The sequence below is a fragment of the Aphelocoma coerulescens genome, chromosome 6, assembly GCF_041296385.1.
Source record: "Aphelocoma coerulescens isolate FSJ_1873_10779 chromosome 6, UR_Acoe_1.0, whole genome shotgun sequence".
NCBI lineage: Eukaryota > Metazoa > Chordata > Aves > Passeriformes > Corvidae > Aphelocoma > Aphelocoma coerulescens.
The window spans coordinates 24,375,626-24,395,589 of NC_091020.1; the positions used below are offsets into that span (position 1 = coordinate 24,375,626).

At 42.6% G+C, this 19,964-nt stretch overlaps 1 protein-coding gene across 1 annotated transcript in view; it reads left to right on the forward strand.

The window, feature by feature from the left end:
- CNNM2 (cyclin and CBS domain divalent metal cation transport mediator 2) overlaps positions 1 to 19,964 on the forward strand; it is a 119,284-nt gene that overhangs the window by 89,374 nt on the left and 9,946 nt on the right. Inside the window, exons 2-7 of the mRNA XM_069019922.1 lie at positions 2,488 to 2,631; positions 8,528 to 8,665; positions 10,753 to 10,922; positions 13,352 to 13,445; positions 15,842 to 15,907; positions 19,574 to 19,758. Of these exons, the coding sequence (XP_068876023.1) occupies positions 2,488 to 2,631; positions 8,528 to 8,665; positions 10,753 to 10,922; positions 13,352 to 13,445; positions 15,842 to 15,907; positions 19,574 to 19,758 (797 nt within the window). The remainder of the gene's footprint in view (positions 1 to 2,487; positions 2,632 to 8,527; positions 8,666 to 10,752; positions 10,923 to 13,351; positions 13,446 to 15,841; positions 15,908 to 19,573; positions 19,759 to 19,964) is intronic.

A 19,964-nucleotide genomic window follows, 5' to 3' on the forward strand; every position in this document is an offset into this window, starting at 1 on the left:
ATCAGCTCACTTTGCTTAAGAGAGCAGCAGCTGGTACAGATTTTGGTCACACATCTCACATCAGGTGCTGTTGCTCAGATCAGAGTCCTGCAGCTGCTCAAATGGGGAGAACATAACATATTTTAGTGATCCTGAATTCTTGGTGGGGACCGCTCTGGTGGAAAGGGCATGCAACTGGTTTTGTGGATAAAACTTGTGCACAAGTTCCAGCCCTTCAGGTCCTTCCCCAATCCCATTTTCATGAATCTCTAATGTTGCTTGTAGATGTGTTCAGGACTCCATTGTTAGAAAGACTTCTTTTCAAAATTTAAAATTTCATCACCTAGCTCAGCATTATCATAGGCAATGCAGAAGTGGAGGAAAAGGCTGGAATTTGATGATTTTGATCAAAGCTGAAACACAGAGTTGATAGCATTGTCTTCTGGTGTTTTTGTTTGGCTGGTTCAGTTTGTTTTTTTAATTTAACCAGCTTGGACAGATCTTACCACTTACTAATATGTGAGAACAGATATCCTGAGGAATTAGCAGCTGAATAAGCATGTGCTAATGAGCTGCTCTGGTCTGTGATAGAAATGGTTCTTGAAGGAGCTGTGTTTTTTGACTTGAAAGCAAATATACTAATATCTGAGCAGGCACTGGGAAATAAATCAGAGTATTTGTTTTGTCTGTGTAAATTTTTTTTTTGTGCTGCAGATCTTATTGAACATTGTTCTGTTGAAAGGATATAGTTGGAGTAATATATTACAAGGGAATGGCACTAATAACAGTACTTAAATCTTTCATGCTTTTATGAAGTCACTTTAATGCTGTTCATTGAGCAGTAGAAAGAGCTGGAAGTCTTGCAAGGAATGCAGAGAAATAAAACCTGTAAAACCTGGCATAGTGAAAGACCTTCAGTAGAATATGAATGTTGATACTTTAAAAATCACAAATCATCTTTCTATTAATTCACTGTAGAATAAGGTCTCCTCAAGATAAGACTCAGCAGTGCTGTGTAGTTGGTATTTAAAGTATGTCCATCTGCATCTAAACGAGTAGCTCCAAGACAATCAGATTATGCAGTAGTTACTTTGGTGAGAATATCGCCTAAGTGGAATGGAAACTTCATTTTGAGTCTAATATTAGACCCTGCTTTGGAAAATTCCTTTTAAATGATCACAAGCTGGGAATAGCAAAAGAATTTAACTTTCGACAGACAGCATTCACCAAGAATTTGTTTTTAACTGCTTATGTTGGGTCCCTGGGAAAGCAGATGTGAAAAACTTACCAAAGTGAATTGACTTGACCTGATGCAATGTTTATATTAGTAGTTGATAAGTTTTCCTCCCTTGTCTAATTTGTTCGGGATATTTTCATTCTTTAAGCATGAGTAAGTCTGGGCTGGAATAGTTTGAATGCTTGTTAGTCTAATAATCTGAATCTTAAAACAGGCAGACATTATTGCCTATAAAGGGGTCTAAGCAAAGTCGAACTGTTTTGGTTGTCTTCCACAGTTGGGGATAAGTATCACTTTTGAGACCAGCAAAGAAGAGTGTGAGACACTGTTTCTTACCCCCTGATAGTTCAGAAAGCATGTTGATGTCTGTGTATTTGTACTGCAAAATGCCACTGGCATTTGGTGGACCTTTTGAATGAATGTTATTATTTATGCAGCTTTACAAAGGACTGGCTTTCAGTGGCAGCTGGAGAAACTGGCAACCAAAGGTATCAAGGCCAGTTTGAAGGGTCATGATGATGACATTCTTACCATCATTATTCCTATGGCAGAAAGGACTTTAGGAATTCACTGTGAATGATGCAGAGCTCAGGAATCTTTAGAACTGCTGCTAAATCTCATCTTAGCTTTTCTTTTGGTTGATCAGACAGTTGCTTTGAATATTTTAATTAATTAATTCCTAAATAAGGTGTCACCCCCCCATATGGAGAATATATAAATAAATTATTTTTGAGGAAGGGAGGGGAAAAAGAGGAGCTGATGGATGGGGCTGACTTCTCCCCAGCTCTACCCTGTTCCTGTGCTTCTGTGGTTTGGTCGTTGTTGCTGGTTTTTTCCAGGCTTGAGGAAAATGTCCATGGGATCTCACTGCAAAGGAGGGCTCCAGCCTGATTTTCCTCTGTGTCCTCTGTTTCCTATGCTTGCTAACCTATGACATTCTGCCAGTGCATGAGACAAGAAGCAGAACAACAAGATAGTATAATGAATTCAGTGCCAGGGTGACAGTTCTGCTGGGAAAGACATTAGAACAAGAACACTGATCTCTTTAGTTCTCTTCTAGTGCATTAGATGGATTTATGTGATGCAGGAATGTGTATCTCAGAAATCAGATTATGATTTTAAGCATTGTTAAACTTTGCCCCTTTTTTCATAAAGCCTGACACCAACCTTTTTGTCTTTTTCTTTATACCTGTGTGTCCCTAGTTCTGCTATAATTTCTGATCGTTCAGGAATTTCTAAAATGTCTAAATTGCTGATTTGTCTCCTTGCAGGCAAGTCTCACCTGGCTATAGTGCAAAGAGTAAACAATGAAGGCGAAGGGGATCCTTTTTATGAAGTCCTGGGAATTGTCACTTTAGAAGATGTGATTGAAGAGATCATCAAGTCTGAAATCCTGGATGAAACAGATCTATACAGTGAGTAGAAATACTTGCAATTTGTTTATAGATGAGAATAAAGACTCCATCCAGCAGCAATTGTATTTATAGCTGTGTTTAGAGAGATGTTACATTGCTGATTTAAAATCTCAGTAGTCAAATTGTTTAGGAAGTTTCCTTAACAAAATGACCTGCAGATCCCTCAAATGGTTAAAGTAATTTTTGTTTTTGCAGCATGAGAACCTCACTCCTTTTTGCTGTATTAATTCAGAAGCAGGACAAATTTCTTTATTTGACCTTTTTGCCAGGAAGATTTACATCTGCAACAATCTGCTCTCCTGCCAGCTGTTCACCACTGTGGCTTGTTAAACCTTTCTTACAGTGCTCATGATCTCCCGCATCTTGCCCTATTGTCCCTCTGCCTCAAGGGCCTGTAATCCATGTACTGCCATACTTCAGCAGGAGGCAGGCAAATACCATGCCTCAAGGAAGAGGAATGGAGTCTCTTTAGAGTATCTGTCACTCAGTGAGAAATCTTGAGAATGGAAAGTCTTCCTCAGAGCTGAAAACCAGCCTGTCCTAAATGCCTTCTCTTTTTATCACTCAGCACAGCTCCTTCCTTCTTTATGTTGGTGTGTGTTGAGGGAGATGATGCTGCAGGTCAACCATTACCTGGGACTTGAGAGATCTGGACCCTTTTCTTTTCCACTTGGACAGTTACCTAAAGTGTCTGCTTCTCCCCTCGTCTGCACAATCCTGCCTGTGCATACAGGACTTCCTTTCAGTCACTCTTCATCTGTCTTAGCTGCGGTTTCATCACTTGCTGGCAGATGCTATTTTTCACTACGTGTTTGCGTGCAGCACAAGGATGTCTCCAGATTCTATTATAGTAGAAATAATAATTGTAAGTATCTTTAACACTGTTCGGCTGTCCTTTGCTTTCTTTCTCTTTCCTCACGGACGGGATTGGAATGTTTCTACAGCAGCTTTTTCAGGCCAACACAAGCATCTTCTATCCTCCCTTCAAGCCAAATGTCCAATGAGCACTTTATACTGTGGGATAGACTTACTTATTTTTGCCTGAAATGCTTTCTGTACCTGGTCAGTATTTTACCAGTATTTATGTACCCAAATGTTCATGTAAATCACAGTTGTGTTTCACCACATGCTGAACAGTCTAATTACTATGTAAATCACAGAAGTCCAGTTAGTATTGATTTCTTTTCATGCCCTCACAAATGAATTGTTGGGCTAATGAGTTACAACATAATGCTTTTGCAGGCTGAATTCAAGCTTCCTTTTATACTCCAAAAATATCCTATCTTTGTCTACCTTTGAGATATTTATGTGCGTCTATGAATGAAGACACTGCACTTTTCCCCCTCCCTTGTTTATTAAGAGAAAACACATAGATCAGGCTGTGTTCTTCTTCAGGACAAAAAAAAAAAAAAAAGCCTTGCTCATTAATAGGATGTTAGAGGGCAAGGAAGTGAGAATTTAATTTTAATTTTACTACCTGAAGGCTTCCTATATTAACAAAATAGAGCTGGTGAATATTGAGTTCACTTGAAACTCTCCTTTCTGGGATAGTTTTTTACTGTTGAAAATTCCTGGTTCAGAACAGGAAGGAAACTTCCTAGTGTTCTTGGAGGATGCAGGAAATTTTAGGGGATGACTCCTGATAAGTACCATGAAGCAGAACTTCTAATTTCTTTATGAAGATCTAGAGATCATTCCACTGTTTAGACTGAAGGATACTGTAGCAGTAAGGGAGAGAGCAGAAATCCCAAGAAGCTGTGAGGATCACAGGAGGTGTGAGGGGTTTTGGATTTGGGCAGCCAACCTCCAATTGGCTTTGTGATGAGAACATGAATGAGAACATGGGTTTACTGAAGGTACTTTATTGTCCATAATATGTCAAGGCAGGTTATTTTTGATGTTGATATCAGAGTGCCACTGTTAGTAACCCCACCTCTGATTCTGTTCATTATTAGACCATTCTGGCTTGCTCAGCTCAGAACAAGTCAGCTTGAAACCCTTGGACTGATTTGCTCTGTACTAGGTGTTTACTTAAAAAAAGACCTTTTGAAAAATTCTGGCAGCAGTGTTACACTTTGTTCTGAAGTTTTAAAAATGTTTTGTTTTGCTTTGATGGAAACTTGAAATTTGATGAAATGGCTGACCTTGGTGTTGGAGCTGTGCCTTTCTGTTGTTTCCATGAAAAACCATTTGAACTGTGTTAAGGTGGAAGCAATAGTGTATTTACAGGTTTTGCTGAAAGCTGCTCTCACTGCTGAACTCTGCAGCTGAATTTCTGGAGGGTGCCAAATAAATGTGTGGTATTTCTTCATATGGCTCTGTTCTGCTGTGGCTTGCAGAGGTGTTGGGAGCAAGGAGAAGATAGGAGCAAGAAAAATTATTAAATATGTCTGACATCAACATCTGGGTAGACTGAGTACTTCTGAGGATGAGACTTTGTATTGGGGATGCTGAAGGGGTGGAGAGAAGATGTTTCTGCCATGACACATGACACATTTCACCCAGTGTCATGATGAAGAGCTGCCAGTGTGTTTGGCTCTTAGTACTGGAAAGTAGGAGCATTTCTTCATGGTTGGCACACTACAGGAATCTGTCCTGTGCTGCCATGGCTCTAGCCATGGTGGGAGAGCATTCCTCAACTTTCTCAGAGGCCCAGGGGAGAAAGCTGTATGTTCTCTGTCAGACTGCACAGACTGCTTGTTCATCCTTTTGGGCGGGTTTGACTGGTGGCCTGTCTTTTTTAGCTTTCTGCTTCAAGATGAGTTTCATCATCTCTTTGTCTTGTCTGGACCTCACTGCAGATGTCTCCTCTGTCCTAGAGACAAAAAGCAGAGGAGGAGAGCAAGGACTTTCCATAGCAATTGCCTGGGTGCATTTGCAGTGCCTGTCAGTCTGCCTGCTCCTCCAACTGAATGGGTGATCTGAGGTTTGAACTGCCTGTTCTGTAGCTGTCTCCAGTCCAAGCTGGCTCCTTCAAGGAAATTCATTCAGTAGTTCATCATCTTATGCATCGGGCATCAAAGTTCAGGATTATTACAAGAGACATCACAACCTTAATTGTGTTTTGACCGCTCATCCTCTTGAGTTTTCTGCCTCAGCCTGGAGCTCATAGTCAGGCTTGTTGCCTTTGATTTGAAGGAGAAGTCTGAATATTCCCAAAACCTACTGAAGATGTTTGCAATATTTGTCGATATCGCACCAGAAGTTGTAGTGAGAGTATCCCTCATGCATCCCATTGTTCATGTTGCAGAACCAAACAGCATCCCAGCACTCAGTAAGCAGAGATCACTTCAGCAGGCCGAGATCACTTCGACATCTTGAGATGCCTGTGTCTTCATCTCACTTACCAGAGGAAGGACAGACAGGAAATACCTGGCTCAGATTCAGTTACATCAGTCACAATCCAGTCCTTGATTCTTGTGTCTTAGAAGAAACTCAAAAGTTGTTTGGATAGCAAAGAACAATTTAAGACCATCCCTTGCAAAAATAAGCCAAGATAATGGCTTTAAGCCATGTGGCTCTGCTGTAAGTACCGTTTTTCTTGAGGGAAAATTTCTGGGTAAGCTGCCAAGGGAAAAAATAGGAGGAGTTGAAATTGCCCATCATTTGAGTAAGAGCCTGGATCTCTTACCTTGATGACTGATATGGACAGAAAGATTTAAGGCATCTTCCCATTGTGTGATGCTGGTCTTGTTTTCGGGTACCAGAAGTGCAGTGTGAAGCCTGCAGTGTTACAGCTCTGTCAAAGGAAAAGCACAGCAATGTTTCCCTCTCCCAGGGCCAACACTTGTACTTGTGATTTTTGCCTCCCTGAAGAGAGCAATGATGGAGCTCCTTGTGAGAAAACACCTCAGATACAGTGCTTTAAAAATAACATTCTCTGAGCTTTTCAGAAAAAGCAGTTTCTATTCTTCTTCTTTCTTACAAGAGGTAGGACCTAGTGAGAGCTTCTAGAGGACTTTTCTCCCGTTCATTTTCCATTGCTTTGGTATCCATCTTTCCTGTAACTGCAAGTACAGATAAGGTCTGTCTCAGACTATATTCCTAAAGCAGGGATTGTTTTTAGTCTGTAGCCACTCCCTTCAGTGGTTTCTATTCCTGCTTTTGGAAGAGAAACTGCAGTCCCTGATGTAGTCCAAGTCTTGGGTAAAGTACTACTAGGGTAAGAGGCTTCTGGTTTCAAAGAAGAAAAAGGGCATGGGTTGTCACTGTTCTCCATGTGCCTGGGAACAAGTATCTCAAACTTTCTGATTTGCACTGCTCACAGAATGTGCTCGAGATATATCGAGTAGGTAAATTACTGTCAGTACAGTATTGCTGTTGAGTCTGTGATAGTTCTGTAGTGGAGGCATGTTCCTGGGAGGTTGAGGATCTAGATGTACTCATGTCTAAAAGACTGGGTGACTTGGGAAAATCTAGAAGCCTGTAAATAACCAGTATTGTGCATTTCCAACCCTCAAACTCAGCCACTCTGAGCCTTAAGTAGTCTGTAGCATGTATTTGGACTTGTAGAGGGCTCCAGACCTCAGTGGCTTCCTTGCTACAGTGCATCACTTCAATTGTCTTTGCATTTATAACCCAAAATCTGAACAAGCGCGTGGGAGTATGTGCAGTTTCACATTGTCAGCTTCCCCTACACCTCTTTGTGTGCTTGCCCAAATCCTCTGCCATGAATGGATGTGCCAGTGCTGCCTGTGGTCCCTCAGAAGTCCAGTCATTTTACACCAATTGACTGAGGGGCTGATAGACAAATAGCTGTGGTATTGTTAGGATCTTCCCCCTCAAAGGCCACAGAACCTGAGCCGTGTCTCATCTCTGAGAGGCTCACAGGAATTCCCTCAACACTTGGGTTTCCTGCACTCTGTGGAGCTCAGAGCTGTCTGACAGCATTCTGCTGCTTCTAGCCACTGCCACCCTACACATGGTGTCACCAGAGAGGAGCAGCACCCTGCTGTCTGAGCAGAGACCTCTTCTCCCTGGAACTGATGTATACCATACCCCAACATATCTGTAGCTGTCCACTTACCCAGTTTCCTAAACATTTTGGGGGATCAGCTCAGCAGGTGGATGGTAATTCCTGAGTTGTTTGCATTTCTTTCATGTTGTCTTTCACAAATGGGGATTCCTCACCACAGAGCCTGTTTTAAGACACAGACAAACCAAGTGGCAGGTTTTTAGCTGAATAGAGGACAGGAGTCCAGAATTACTAGCAGGCAAATACCCATATCTGAGTTTCTGAAGCTATTCTGTACTTTATTCTGGCTTCAGTGCCTGTAAAGTGGCCAGAGATTCCCACCTGCAGGCTGTACACCTTGCCAGCTTTTGCTGAAGTTTGTACAGGACAAAAGAAACTGCATATACCAGACATTGGGAATACTTCAGCCAAAGGCATGCAGATTTTGTCACAGCTGTGGAGAGTCAGTGAAGCCAATGGTGCAGCAAAAGAAATAACTTACTGTCTATTTCCTCTGTGTACACGCTGGGAATTTTCTAAGGGACGTGTATGTAATAAACAGTTATCACAGCTATGCTTGTAAAACACCACCTTTTGATGTTCAGTAACACTGAGCGGGACTTCTCCCCACCTGAGGTGTGGCATGCAGAGCTGCTCTGCAGTCAGGTGTTGGCAAGCAGAGACTTTCCCCTGACCGAGGTGACAGAGAAGTGACAGAGGCTGGGGTGCCTGGCCGTGCAGGACAGGGGCCCATGGCCACACAACTCCTGGTTGTTTGTGGTTTGGGCTGCGTGCTGATGAGCTGAGCTTTGCAGAGGGGTCTGCCTGCACCCTGTGCTCCGTGTGGCCATCCTGGCTGACTCTGACCAGCGCAGTTCTTGTTGGACCCTGTTCTAACAGAAATCGCTTCCTTCCTTTCTTCTCCCACCCTCCCTTCCCCAGCTGATAACAAGACGAAAAAGAAAGTAGCTCATCGGGACAGGAAGCAGGACTTCTCTGCCTTCAAGCAGACAGACAGCGAGATGAAGGTTAAAATATCACCGCAGCTCCTCCTGGCAATGCACCGGTTCCTGGCAACAGGCAAGTGCGGGTTATCTCTTTCTGTGATCATGCCAGAGCCTCGGAGGCAGTTTGTCAGCAAAGGCCGGTGAGGTGGGTGGGACAGTACAGGCGGGAAGGGAGGCTGGATTGTGGGGTGACAAATAATGCCACTGTTGTGTTTTTCTTTTTAAATTCTCTCCTCTCCTGTGTTCAGTGTCGGCATGAACCCTCTGAGACATATACCAGGGGTGGACCAGTAACTTTAAATTGGTCTGAAAGGTAAGGATGAATGCCAAGTGCCGCACTGCATGTCTAGAGTCCGTCAGATTAACGACTAGCAAGTACACCCCATTAGGAAGAGCTCAGGGAACAAACCAAAGAGGACTCGATACCACTGGCCAGCTGGCTGTAATTGCACTCTGGCGCCTTCTCCAGAAAGAGATGCCGGACTTTTTGCAGGAAGGTCTAAACCTGTTCCATGAGACTTTTTGACTCCAAGTGAAAAACTCTCCCGACACATTTAATGCAGACTGCACAGGTGGTTGAACTGTACTCTTTAAAATGGATTTCTGTCTGGCTTGTGTGACCTCCGTTGATGACTTCAGGTTTCAGAGGACAGTTGTCTCCATCCCAGAACACCTTGATGTTTTAGCCCTTGGGTGGGCAGTCTGGCAGAGAGACCAGGGCCTTGAATGGTTTCTTGCAGCTGATATTGCCTTTCGTCGTAAAGTTGGTCTTTTCACCTCAGAGATGAGGCCTTTAAACAGGAGAGCTTGTGGAAAAATACCTTCCTATTGCTTTTGCTGTCTCTCTTTGACATATAAAGACTTCCCACATGCAGGCCTTTCAGACGGGCGTCTTTCACTGCCATGTTCAACATATATTCATGGTTGGAAAATTATAAAGTTGTTTTGTCTGAAGTTTGCCAGCTCCACTTGGAAGTTAGTACTTCCCCTCCTCTAAGATGCAGTAACTGCCTGCCTAGATGCTCCTAGTCTGTCTCCATGCTTTATTTTGCCTCTGTGACTTGAAAGAAACATGTACATGATCGGTTATCACATCTCAGCTGAGGGGCAGTAATTCCTTAGAAGGCTCGGACTCCTACGGCTCATGTGCACATGAGCATGTCCTTGGTGAAAGGAAGCAGTTCAACAGGAAGATGTGGATTTAACAGCAAGCAAGGCGTTGTTCATGTAGTGTACAAGACTTGATGGAGTTCCATAAACACCTGCTCAACAGAAATAGTCTTACAGTCCTGCTTCTCTACTTGTTTTGTGGATGAAAGGATTGTGTAGCTTAAATACAGGTCTGTCGGTGAAGCCACTGCTAAAAAAGATGAAAGCTACAGTTTTGGTTTCTCTGTTCTAAACTGAGAATAGTGTCTTTAGCAGATGATGGCTTGTTAATGGTCCTGTTCTGAAATGAGGTGTTGGGAAAGCTTATCAATTTGCATGTGTAATTCTCGTCGTCCGTGGCTTACCTCTCCCATACAAGGATGAGCTTTTCTGCTTCAAACAGCTCCTGTTGGAAACACAGAAGATCAAGTGGATAGGGATTATGTTCTGTGTGTCAGGCATTAATCCCACATGGTTTGAACTGACCTGTACTTTTTCTCACTTTGAGTAACTCTTCCCATATGAGCTGTGGCAGCCCCAGTTGTGTCTGATTTGTATAGAGCATCTCTAGAGCAACTTTCTAGGCCCCAAGCAGTAATTTTTTTTTTTTTTATTTAAGTGCAATAAATGCAGTGACTTTAATAGCTTTTAGGGAAGGAAAAAACAAATTCAAAGGTTCTCTGTGCCCCAGCTGTAAAGCTCTTGCATTTATACAACTGTGTGAATCAGAACTCTCAAGAGGGCAAGAATGTCTTTTTCTTTTCCCTTTCAGATGAAGACATGTTTTTTGGTTGTTTTGAAAAATACTTCAGTAATGGAAGTTGGGGTGTTACTGTGTTTTCTTCCCCCCCCCTTACAAATCTAACAGTCTGAAAAGACAGGAAACCTGCAATTCCATAATGGATCTCTCTGCATCTGTGTGTCTTTTATAGGCAAATGCTTATTAACGAGTGTTGCTAACTTCTTGCCCGGCATATGAGGTGTAATGCCAAGTTGTATCTTGTGTTATAGAAGTAGAAGCATTTGGTCCATCCCAGATGTCAGAGAAGATCCTTCTCAGGCTGCTAAAACATCCCAACGTCATCCAGGAGCTGAAATACGATGAGAAGAACAAGAAAGCCCCAGAACACTACCTCTACCAGCGAAACAAGCCCGTCGACTACTTTGTTCTCATTTTACAGGTAAGACATGTGATTGTGTAGATGTGTGCAAAACCCTTTATCTCCTGATATATGCCCCTCTGTACCTCTTCCAGTTGTTGAAATTTGTTTGCCATCCAAGCCTTTATCCTGCCCTTGTGATCCCTGATCTCCCTTGAGATCCCTGTACTTGTGTGGCTTTTAGATTGGAGCCCTGGGTGTTGTGGGAGGACTGTTTTCTGTGTGTTCTGTACAGGATTGCTTCCAGTGCTGGCACCTCCCAGGTTTTGTTACCAGTCAGGAATGGTTGAATGGCTTAGGTAAAGCTTTACACAGAAATTTTGTTTCTATCTAGCACCATTTAAACAGGAATAGTCCTTTCAGAGAGATTTTGCTGGAAAGTTTCTTCTGTTTCTGTCCTAAACAACCGAAAATCAGTTTTGGTTGTAAAAGGCACAGGCATTGTAGCTGAAGTTTTAACATAGGGCTTGAAATCTTAACATGGCCTTTAAAATAGAAAAGGGGAAGGCATGGGTTTAAACACTGTCAGTGATAAACAACTATGAGAACATTGGGATACTATGTTGTGGATTCAACATAATTTTGATGTTAAAAAAGAATCCTTTTTTTTTTTTCAAGAATTTGAGGAGCCACTGGTAGCTCTTTAGCTGCTCTTTCTTACATCGTGAATTGTTACAATCTGAAATATTCCAGAGGCAAGATAATCCTCCTGATGTAATGCTGCAAAGATGCAAATAGAGGACGTGGGGATACAAAAGAACAATCAGTTCTTTCTGAGCTATTTTGCAATCAATAAATATTTAGCCAACACAGCATGCCAGGTCTATAATGCATTTGGAAAAGTGAGTGTTGCAGTAAATACATACTGTAAAAATGGTAACAAGGTTGATTCTGCCAGGATCAAGAGGGGATAAATACTCGGCTTTTGTTATTTAAATAGGCTTGGACTTATTCTCTCACATTGAGGGACCAAAAATGCCTTCACAGTAAATGCGTGCCAGTAGACAATTAAATGTATATTCTTCTTGTGTATAACCAGTTTTTGCCTGGGTGACAAAATTGTACCCTTTGGAAGGCTTATAGTGGAGAAATAAGCTACTTTTGTGTCGCAGAGTGAAATTGGTTTTAAAAGGGATTTATATGAAACTGTTGCTTGTGATAGCAGGAAAGTGGATTTGTGAGCTGGGCACACTCTTCCTGCTAGGGAGATTTTGTGTTTTTTCTCATCTGGGACAGATAAACTGACTTGGTATCAGGGCTCATGCAGGTTGAGTTCATTGTCACCTTTTTCTGCCCTTGTCCAGTACAGTAAATTTAAAGGCATGATGATTTGTTTTAAATGGGGCTTAATTAAATAAACATTTAGAAATAAATTCTACCTTTTTGCCTCATTGTCACCTAATTGTGTTCAGCTGATGTTCAGTCTTCTTAGTGCACCTGGGATGGGTAGTCTGTCTCCCCTTCCCACCCTAGCCAGAGGGAAAGCATTGCAGGTAATTATGTTGTTTGCCTGAAATTCCAAATTTTGTGTAGTTCAGCCTGAAAGCTGCATGAGATCTCTTCTGTCTGCAGTGGTGTGCTGTGAGTCTCAGTGCAGTAAGGATGGATGGACATGAAAACCAAGTCCCACTAAGAAGACAATTATTTTTGGCTACTTGTATGCCAGAGTGACTGGGATGTTTTACAGCTGTGTTTGATGTGGTGGGTTCTGTTCTGGAGTCGTGTGTAGGACGTAATGTTATACATTTGGTTGAGCTCACATCAGAAACATGTGTACTTGTGTGGTAAGTTTTGTACAGCTTGGGAAGCACTGAGGGTCCTTTGTAGGCAAGACTCTGTGAAAAAGCAGGATCTTAAGGGTGCTGGAATCTGTAAAACTGCTAGAAATCAAGACCGAAGTAGCCCCAAGGCTGCTCCTTCAGGAATAATGGCTTTGTTTCTGTGAAAATCTCATTGGTGTAGGCAGCCAGCCTCCTCACACATTATCTCCCATCTCCCTTCCTATGGCTGTCTTAGAGGGAATTCTGTGTGAATGTGAATGTAAGCTGTGCCCCAAAATGTCTAGGTGCCTCAAGATCCCAGAGGATTGTGCTGCATTTTAGCTTGTGCTACTGGGGGAGTATTTTTTTCACTCTTCAGTAAAGGAAAGCAGCCTGGCAGCACGTGGAGGAGGGCAGTAGTACCAACTCAAAGCTCTGTGGTGATCCTGATCCTGCTCCTCTGCAGACACTTATGCTGGCCACAAGGCATCAAAGACCAGGGTAGCTCTGGGCACAAATGCCTGTTGCCCTTCAGGGTCTGTCCCTGTTCAGGCACTGTTACAATCTGCAGGGACCATGACACTGCTTAGGGTTGTCAGGCAAAACTACCTTTCAGGGCTCAAGTCTGATCTTGTGCCTTGAGAGCCATGGTCCTTTTTAATTGCAGCTCTCTCTCCTTTTCCTTAACAGGGGAAGGTGGAAGTGGAGGCTGGGAAAGAGGGGATGAAGTTTGAAGCTGGTGCTTTTTCCTACTATGGGGTGATGGCCCTCACAGCATCACCAGGTATGTCCTCTTATCTTCTGCTTCTGGAACACTCTGCACTCCTGCACAGTCCTGCCCGGCTGTGTCCGTGGGGCTTGATGGGATTGGTACCTCCTTGCCAGCACGGCCGCCTGCCTGGCACAGTGTCCCTGGGGGCAGTGGCCGGTGGTGATTCCGGAACCCAGCGGGTGGCAGTGGTTTGCCAGCTCCCGGAGGATGTGAGTGTTGACTTCAGTGAGGGATGTGGCTGGTACTGGTGGAAAGCTTTGTAGTTTTCCTCGTGGCAGGGTAACAGAGTGAGTTAACGGGAATAAATAATTAGTGGCAGAGGGACATCTAGTGGTGCGAGGAGCAACTGCCCGGTTAGGTTGGGGATGGTTCTCTTTACCAGTCTTGTGTCTAAAGCTGTCTGGAGAGAAAGGGGGGCAGCAGTGCCAGAAAAGCGATTGCTCCTGTCAGCTTATGTGGAAATGTACCCGACAAATCAGCGAGGGGGAAGAAGTGGTGTCTGAGGGTGAGTGTGAGCCACTTCCCACTGCACAAGTGGTAGCCACATGAGCCATCACCTCACTGGCCCAGGTCGGGGAATTGTCATATAATCCACCAAGAGTTGGCTCCAGTGCTGCATTTCAGCATTTGATGATGTATTTTAATGCCAGCAGTGTCACCACTAAGATCTTGACCTCAGCTGGAAATGTACAGCCCTGCTGGGTGAACTGGGGCACTGGAGCTGGTGTTGGCCTTCTACTGACACTTTTACTACTTGTGCAGCTCCAGGGAGAGATGTTTCTCATACTGAAATTGTGTCCTGTCACAGCAGGGTTTACATTCCACGTGAGAGGCAGCCTGTTTTAATTGTACACTCAGGAGTGCTCCCTTTACCTGTGTGTACCTGTGTGTGTGCACACTATCAAATGGTGGTGGAATAGAAATGGTTTTGTGAGTTGTGATTGTAACCTTGTTAGACTCTATGATCAACAGCAGTTCTCTGGACCTCTGTGAGCTCACTTTTACAGGCAAGACTAATTCCCTAATTACGTGCACTTTAATTTGGTTGGTAGCTTATACTTTTTGAGATTTGAGAGATTTTAAAGCATGTAGAGCACTGGCTGGATTTTATCTCAGTAATAGCAGCCATGTTCATGAGGAATTGTGACAAGTGTACAACTGCATCGTACCCTCGGCTTTTGCAATATGGGCCAGGCACGGAGCCAGGCTGGTCAGGCATGGTCACTTCTACTGGACTTACATTTGGAAATTACCTGTGGCATCTCTGTTTTGTTTCGTGTGTTGTTGGGGTTTGTTTTGTTTTTTTTTTAATGTTCCTAACCCTCCCCACACCCATGCCAGTTACCCCAAGTCCTATCAGGTCAAATGGTCTCCTCTTTGTGTGCCCTTAAATCCGTCTTTAATTTCACCATATCACACTTATGGATATGCACTATTTTAAAGTAACCTCGGCCAATCTTGAATTTGTTTACGTTGAACTGGTTGGCTTTGTTCTTTTTTTTTTTTTTTTTACCAATAGCAAACCCCTCATTTTGTTGGCTCTCCCTCCGGGTTTACAGAATTTGTTTTATGATGACTTGCAGCATCCTGAGATTTCTGTTGAGATGAGCTCATAAAAATAAGTTCCTGTTGCTCTGTGTAGACAGGAAAACTCAGGGAAAGCCTAAGTTGTTGTGGAATGAAAGAAAACTCCTGCTCTTCTGTATGTCCTAAATAGACTTCAGATGCTTGCTCTCCCCACTTGGAAGAGGAAGCCACTAAGAGGAGAGTAAAACACTCAAACCAAACAACAAAAAACCAAAATAACCCCACAAACAAAACCACAGAAAATAAACAAACAACAAAACCAAGAAAAGAGTGAAGCTTTTTTCTTTAACTACAGCTGGGGAGGGATTTGCAGTAATGGTGACCAGTATAATACCCATCCCAACAGGGATAAGCTTGGAGAACCACAGCCTTGTTTGATATTTTACTGGAAACTTGAAGAACTATGAAGTATCTTTTGGTTTTATTTCTATTATTTGACTCCCATAAGGAAGAGCACCCCTGAATGTTTTCTGGCTTATTTTAATTCTTGCCTTCCAGGTGGAGTGGGCACCACTGCTCCTTTTGACCTATTTAAAAACATGAGCGTACCTTGATGGACTGTTTGGTGCTGGATAATAATTTAAACTAGCAAGTGAAAATTATTCACTTCACTGCAATTCCTTGGTCTTTTTTTTTGGTTTATTCCTGAATTTGATTGTGTTTTTTGGTTTTGCTTTTGTTTTAACCCTTTGCTTTTTCACAGTTGATTTGCACTTGTGGTTTTAGTTCATCAGTTTGTCAGCTGGCTCCTTCCCCTGTCAAGTGTGGATAGCTGCCGCCTTTCTGGTCGTGATCTCATCCTTTTTCTCTCCCTCTTCTAGTTCCCTTGTCCCTGTCTCGTACCTTTGTTGTCAGCAGAACAGAGTTGTTAGCAGCAGGTTCTCCAGGTAAATCTGCATGCTTCTATTTTCACCATTCTTGTGACTGCCCTGATGCCATAAAAAGTCAGCTGCAGTCTGTATTTGTCTGACCCCTTTGCTCGTTAGGGAGAAGTCCAGCACTGAGCTGTGCCTCACAGGTAGGTATCCTGAACTTTTGTTTATGGTAACTGGTCAGAGTCATCAGAGTGGGAAGAACTAAAAACACATTAAAGAGAATGTATTTGGTAATATGTGCTTGTTCTTGTTTCTCATATTGATGCTGGTGGAAAATTAGGAAGGGAGTTTTTTTAGGAAAATGTATTCTCCCCCAAGCTGAGGCTTAAAAAATTCTGAAGGAAATGCATTTGGCAGAGGAGAATGTCTGCTGCTAAACCACCATAAAAGGAAAACTTATTTAATGGAAGTATTTTATATTCTCATATGGGTCAATTCTATGGTTTGTATACAGTCTGGCCATTTCAATTCCTGGAAAGCTTTGAGCTTTCTCTCAGTGAGGTTAATGCCATGGACCAGCACAGTGATCTGCTGAGTGGATGGATTTGCAATGGAATGTGCAAGAAGGTTGTGGGACCTTCTGTGGGATTCTCTGGTTCCTGTTGTACTTAAGGCCTTTCCTTGCTGTATCACCAAGCTGACTGACACAGAAATCCCTTTGGAGAGCAGAAACCAAGGAGGGAACAAACTGGGCCAAAAAGAGCTCTGAGATGTGATTGAGAGATTGTAAATTGGGAAGGATCAAGAACTGAGCTGTACAGACAGTGCATGCATGGAATGGTTGGGAAAAACGGAAACCCATCAAGAAAGTCTGTAGGAAGAGCCGAATCCTAAAATAGTTTGGGTCACGGTGAACATATGTCTTCCTTTTGAAGTTTTTTTCAGATGAAATGTCTTTTCCCAGAACTAAAAGCAAACAAGATAATGATATGCATATTTAAGTGAAACATCTCTAAAACATTAATACATATCATGCATTTCATACACTTTCACCATCTGCTTCCTGTTTTCCCCCTCTTCCTTTAACTTTAGAAAATGTATTTCATTGATGGTCCCTAAATTATCTTCATGCACATTGTGAGCAAACTACAGGTTGTTGCCTTGTAGGGGATTTTTTTCCTGCCCTGTTAAAATTTCCTGCTGCTAAACACCAAAGAAGGGGGAGAAATTTAATCTTTCTTTAATTAAAGTACCTGATGGCTCTCCTTTAAGCTTGGCAACTTTGTTTATCTTTCTTGGCTTGATTCTTTTGTTTTGCCAGGTCTTCTTTTTTTTTGATTTTTATTTTTCCTTTTCCATTCTACAAATAAGTGTACACTTTGCACATGCAGGTTGTTTCCAGTATAAATGCCAAGCATACTTTCATAGCTTTTCCCCCAGTTAAATAAAAAAAAAATTACAAAAAATAAACAAGGGAAAATAATAGTGAGAAGAATCTCCTTTGTAAGGAACTGATAGTGTAAGCCTGGTCGCTGTGGCAATGTGGTACCAGTTTTGATGAAACTCAGACCTTTTGTGGGGTGCTTATGAAAATAATCCTGTTGTTTAACCACAAATTCGTAATAGACTTGTATTGATGTCCATCTTGTGGCTTGTGCTCTTCATCCCCTGTATGGAAAGGTGAGGAGTGTGGGAAAACCTGGGTAGAAAAGCTCTAACATGGACCTGTCTGGTGTTTGTCATCTGTTCTTTCTGTACCCTTCCCTCTTCATTATCTTCTCTTCTCCTTTCCTGAACTGAATGTGATGCAGAAATCATGTTGTTTCCCTCACATTTTTAGAAATGTTACTTTTTTGTTCTGTCCTTTTGTCTCACCTCTTCCTTTTTTTTTTTCTTATACTGCTTTGCCACATTGCTCTATATCCTTCTTTTTATTAATAATGTACTGTAAGATCCCTGGTGGAAAGAAAAGGCAGGTACAAGTCACACTAGTGTAAAGATGTTCCAGATGGAAGCCTTTATTCCAAGCAGCCGTGATGCTGTTCTTGTCACACACAGCCATATTTTGTGTATAGAGCTGGGAAAGAGGACAAATTCATCCAGCCTTCACAGTTCCTTGTTCTCCAGTGGGAATTTCAGCATCAAGCCCTGTGTGTGGGTAGAGTTTTGGCTCCTGGCAGCAGTTGTTGCAGCCTGCTGTGGCTTTTAAGTTGGCAAGTTGGCACAGAGGAAAACCTTGCAAGGCTCGGAATGCTTTCCCCTAAGCCTGCAGTGGGTGTTGCCACAGGGACCTGCACTAATTCCATAGCGCAGGAATGGTGGGAAAATCATCACGTAGTCAGAACTGGTATTTTTTTTGTTTCCCTTTCTAAATTTGTAAGAAAGACAGCATCGGGAGGATTTTAAGTTAGGAATAAGAATCAGGGCAATTCTGCATTCTAAAGTGTTAGGTTTAGGAAAAGCTGGATTCAGAGATGTGGAACGGGCTGTGTCATTTGGACAAGGAGATACATTTCTAGTGATTAAGTGGCAGAGGTAGGGTTAAATTTAAGGGAAGTTTTTGTATTTTGGGAAATAAAATGGTATGTAGAAAAGTCTTCAAAAAACGAATTTGAAAAGCTTGTAAGGATATTGTTGATTTCCTCAAAGAGACTTTTTATCTTAAGGTTATATGAAAATGATCTTTCAGTTTGAGAATGGGGACCATGTGGTGAGTAGCATAGCTTACATCAAGTTTGAGTTTGGGCTGGCTGAATGAATTTTAAGTGCATTAAGATCCAAAAATTCTCTGGTAGCAAAGATAGTTCTTTGATCAGTATGTACTCTGTGTGTGCCCAGGGAGAAGCCCTTCTACAGGAGGGCTTGGAATCTCTCTTAGGATGTATTTCTGCCCTCCTGTCTTCTGGGTCACTGTTGGGGTGGAAGCCACAGATGCAGAATGTCTGTAGTGTCCTGAAAGCGTGTTTCCTTTGGATAGACTGTGTCCAGTCACACTCACAGGGGACTGCTGTGAGGTCTTTGAGTGAAACTCTGCAGGACTTAAATGCCAGTGGTGGAAAATGACGTCTGCAGTGTTCTCCTTTCCTGGACACAGATTTTTCTCTCTAGCTTAGACTAATTTGCCTGTCACTGGCTACCATGTACCCTGTGGGGCTTGCTCTCCTTGATTGAGGTTTTGCCACTTCAGGCACTGAGAGGAAGTGTTGAAGTAATCATCATGTGGACTGCACTCTGGTCTACTGAGGACTCTGTTACTCTTACAGAAAATGTCTGCTTTAGCTCACAGAACAAGGCATATGTAGGTACTAGATGAAATAAAAAGGAGTATGGCTCAACTGGGACTGACTGTGGATGAAAGCAACAATGATTAAGGAAAACAAAATGTATTAAGCATGTTCTGACTATCAAGAGCTCCTGTAAGGGAGTCTTGGGAAGTTACCTTTCTGTGGTAGTTTCTGCTCATCGGCTGAAGCACTGTGTTCTCGGGCATGTCTGTAGCAGCATAAACAAATACAGTTTTGTTTAGGGCATACTCAGTGACACTGGCTACCAGCTCTGGACTGAAAATGTACCAGTTTTCAGGATAACTTGGTTGTTTAGCCACATGTCTACTTATGAATGGATTAAGCATTTGCAGTTTATTTGTGCTACGTCACAATTTATTATGTCCCTTTGAAATGGTGACTTTAAATTTTTCCACTTGATTTAAGAAATCTCTTGCTCTTGCCTGTTTCTTAGCTGAAAACAAGTCTCCACCTCGGCCCTGTGGCTTGAATCACTCAGACTCTTTAAACCGGAGCGATCGCATCGACGCAGTGACCCCGACGTTAGGGAGCAGCAACAACCAGCTGAACGCGTCCTTCCTCCAAGTGTATGTTCCAGACTACTCAGTGAAAGCCCTCACAGACATTCAGTTTGTCAAGGTAGGAAAAAAGCTAGAAAGACCCTGCTGGAAAGTCGGGCTTGGCTGGTAGGATGGAGAGCCTGGGGAAGGGAATTCCCTCTAAATTCCTCTGTGAGTAAATAGCATTATGAAAGCAGCTGTTTAAAAATTACTTTAAACTACTTTTTTTCCAATATCTGCTGTCCACTGATTTGTCTTCACTGTTCTTCTCATTCGGACTTGTAA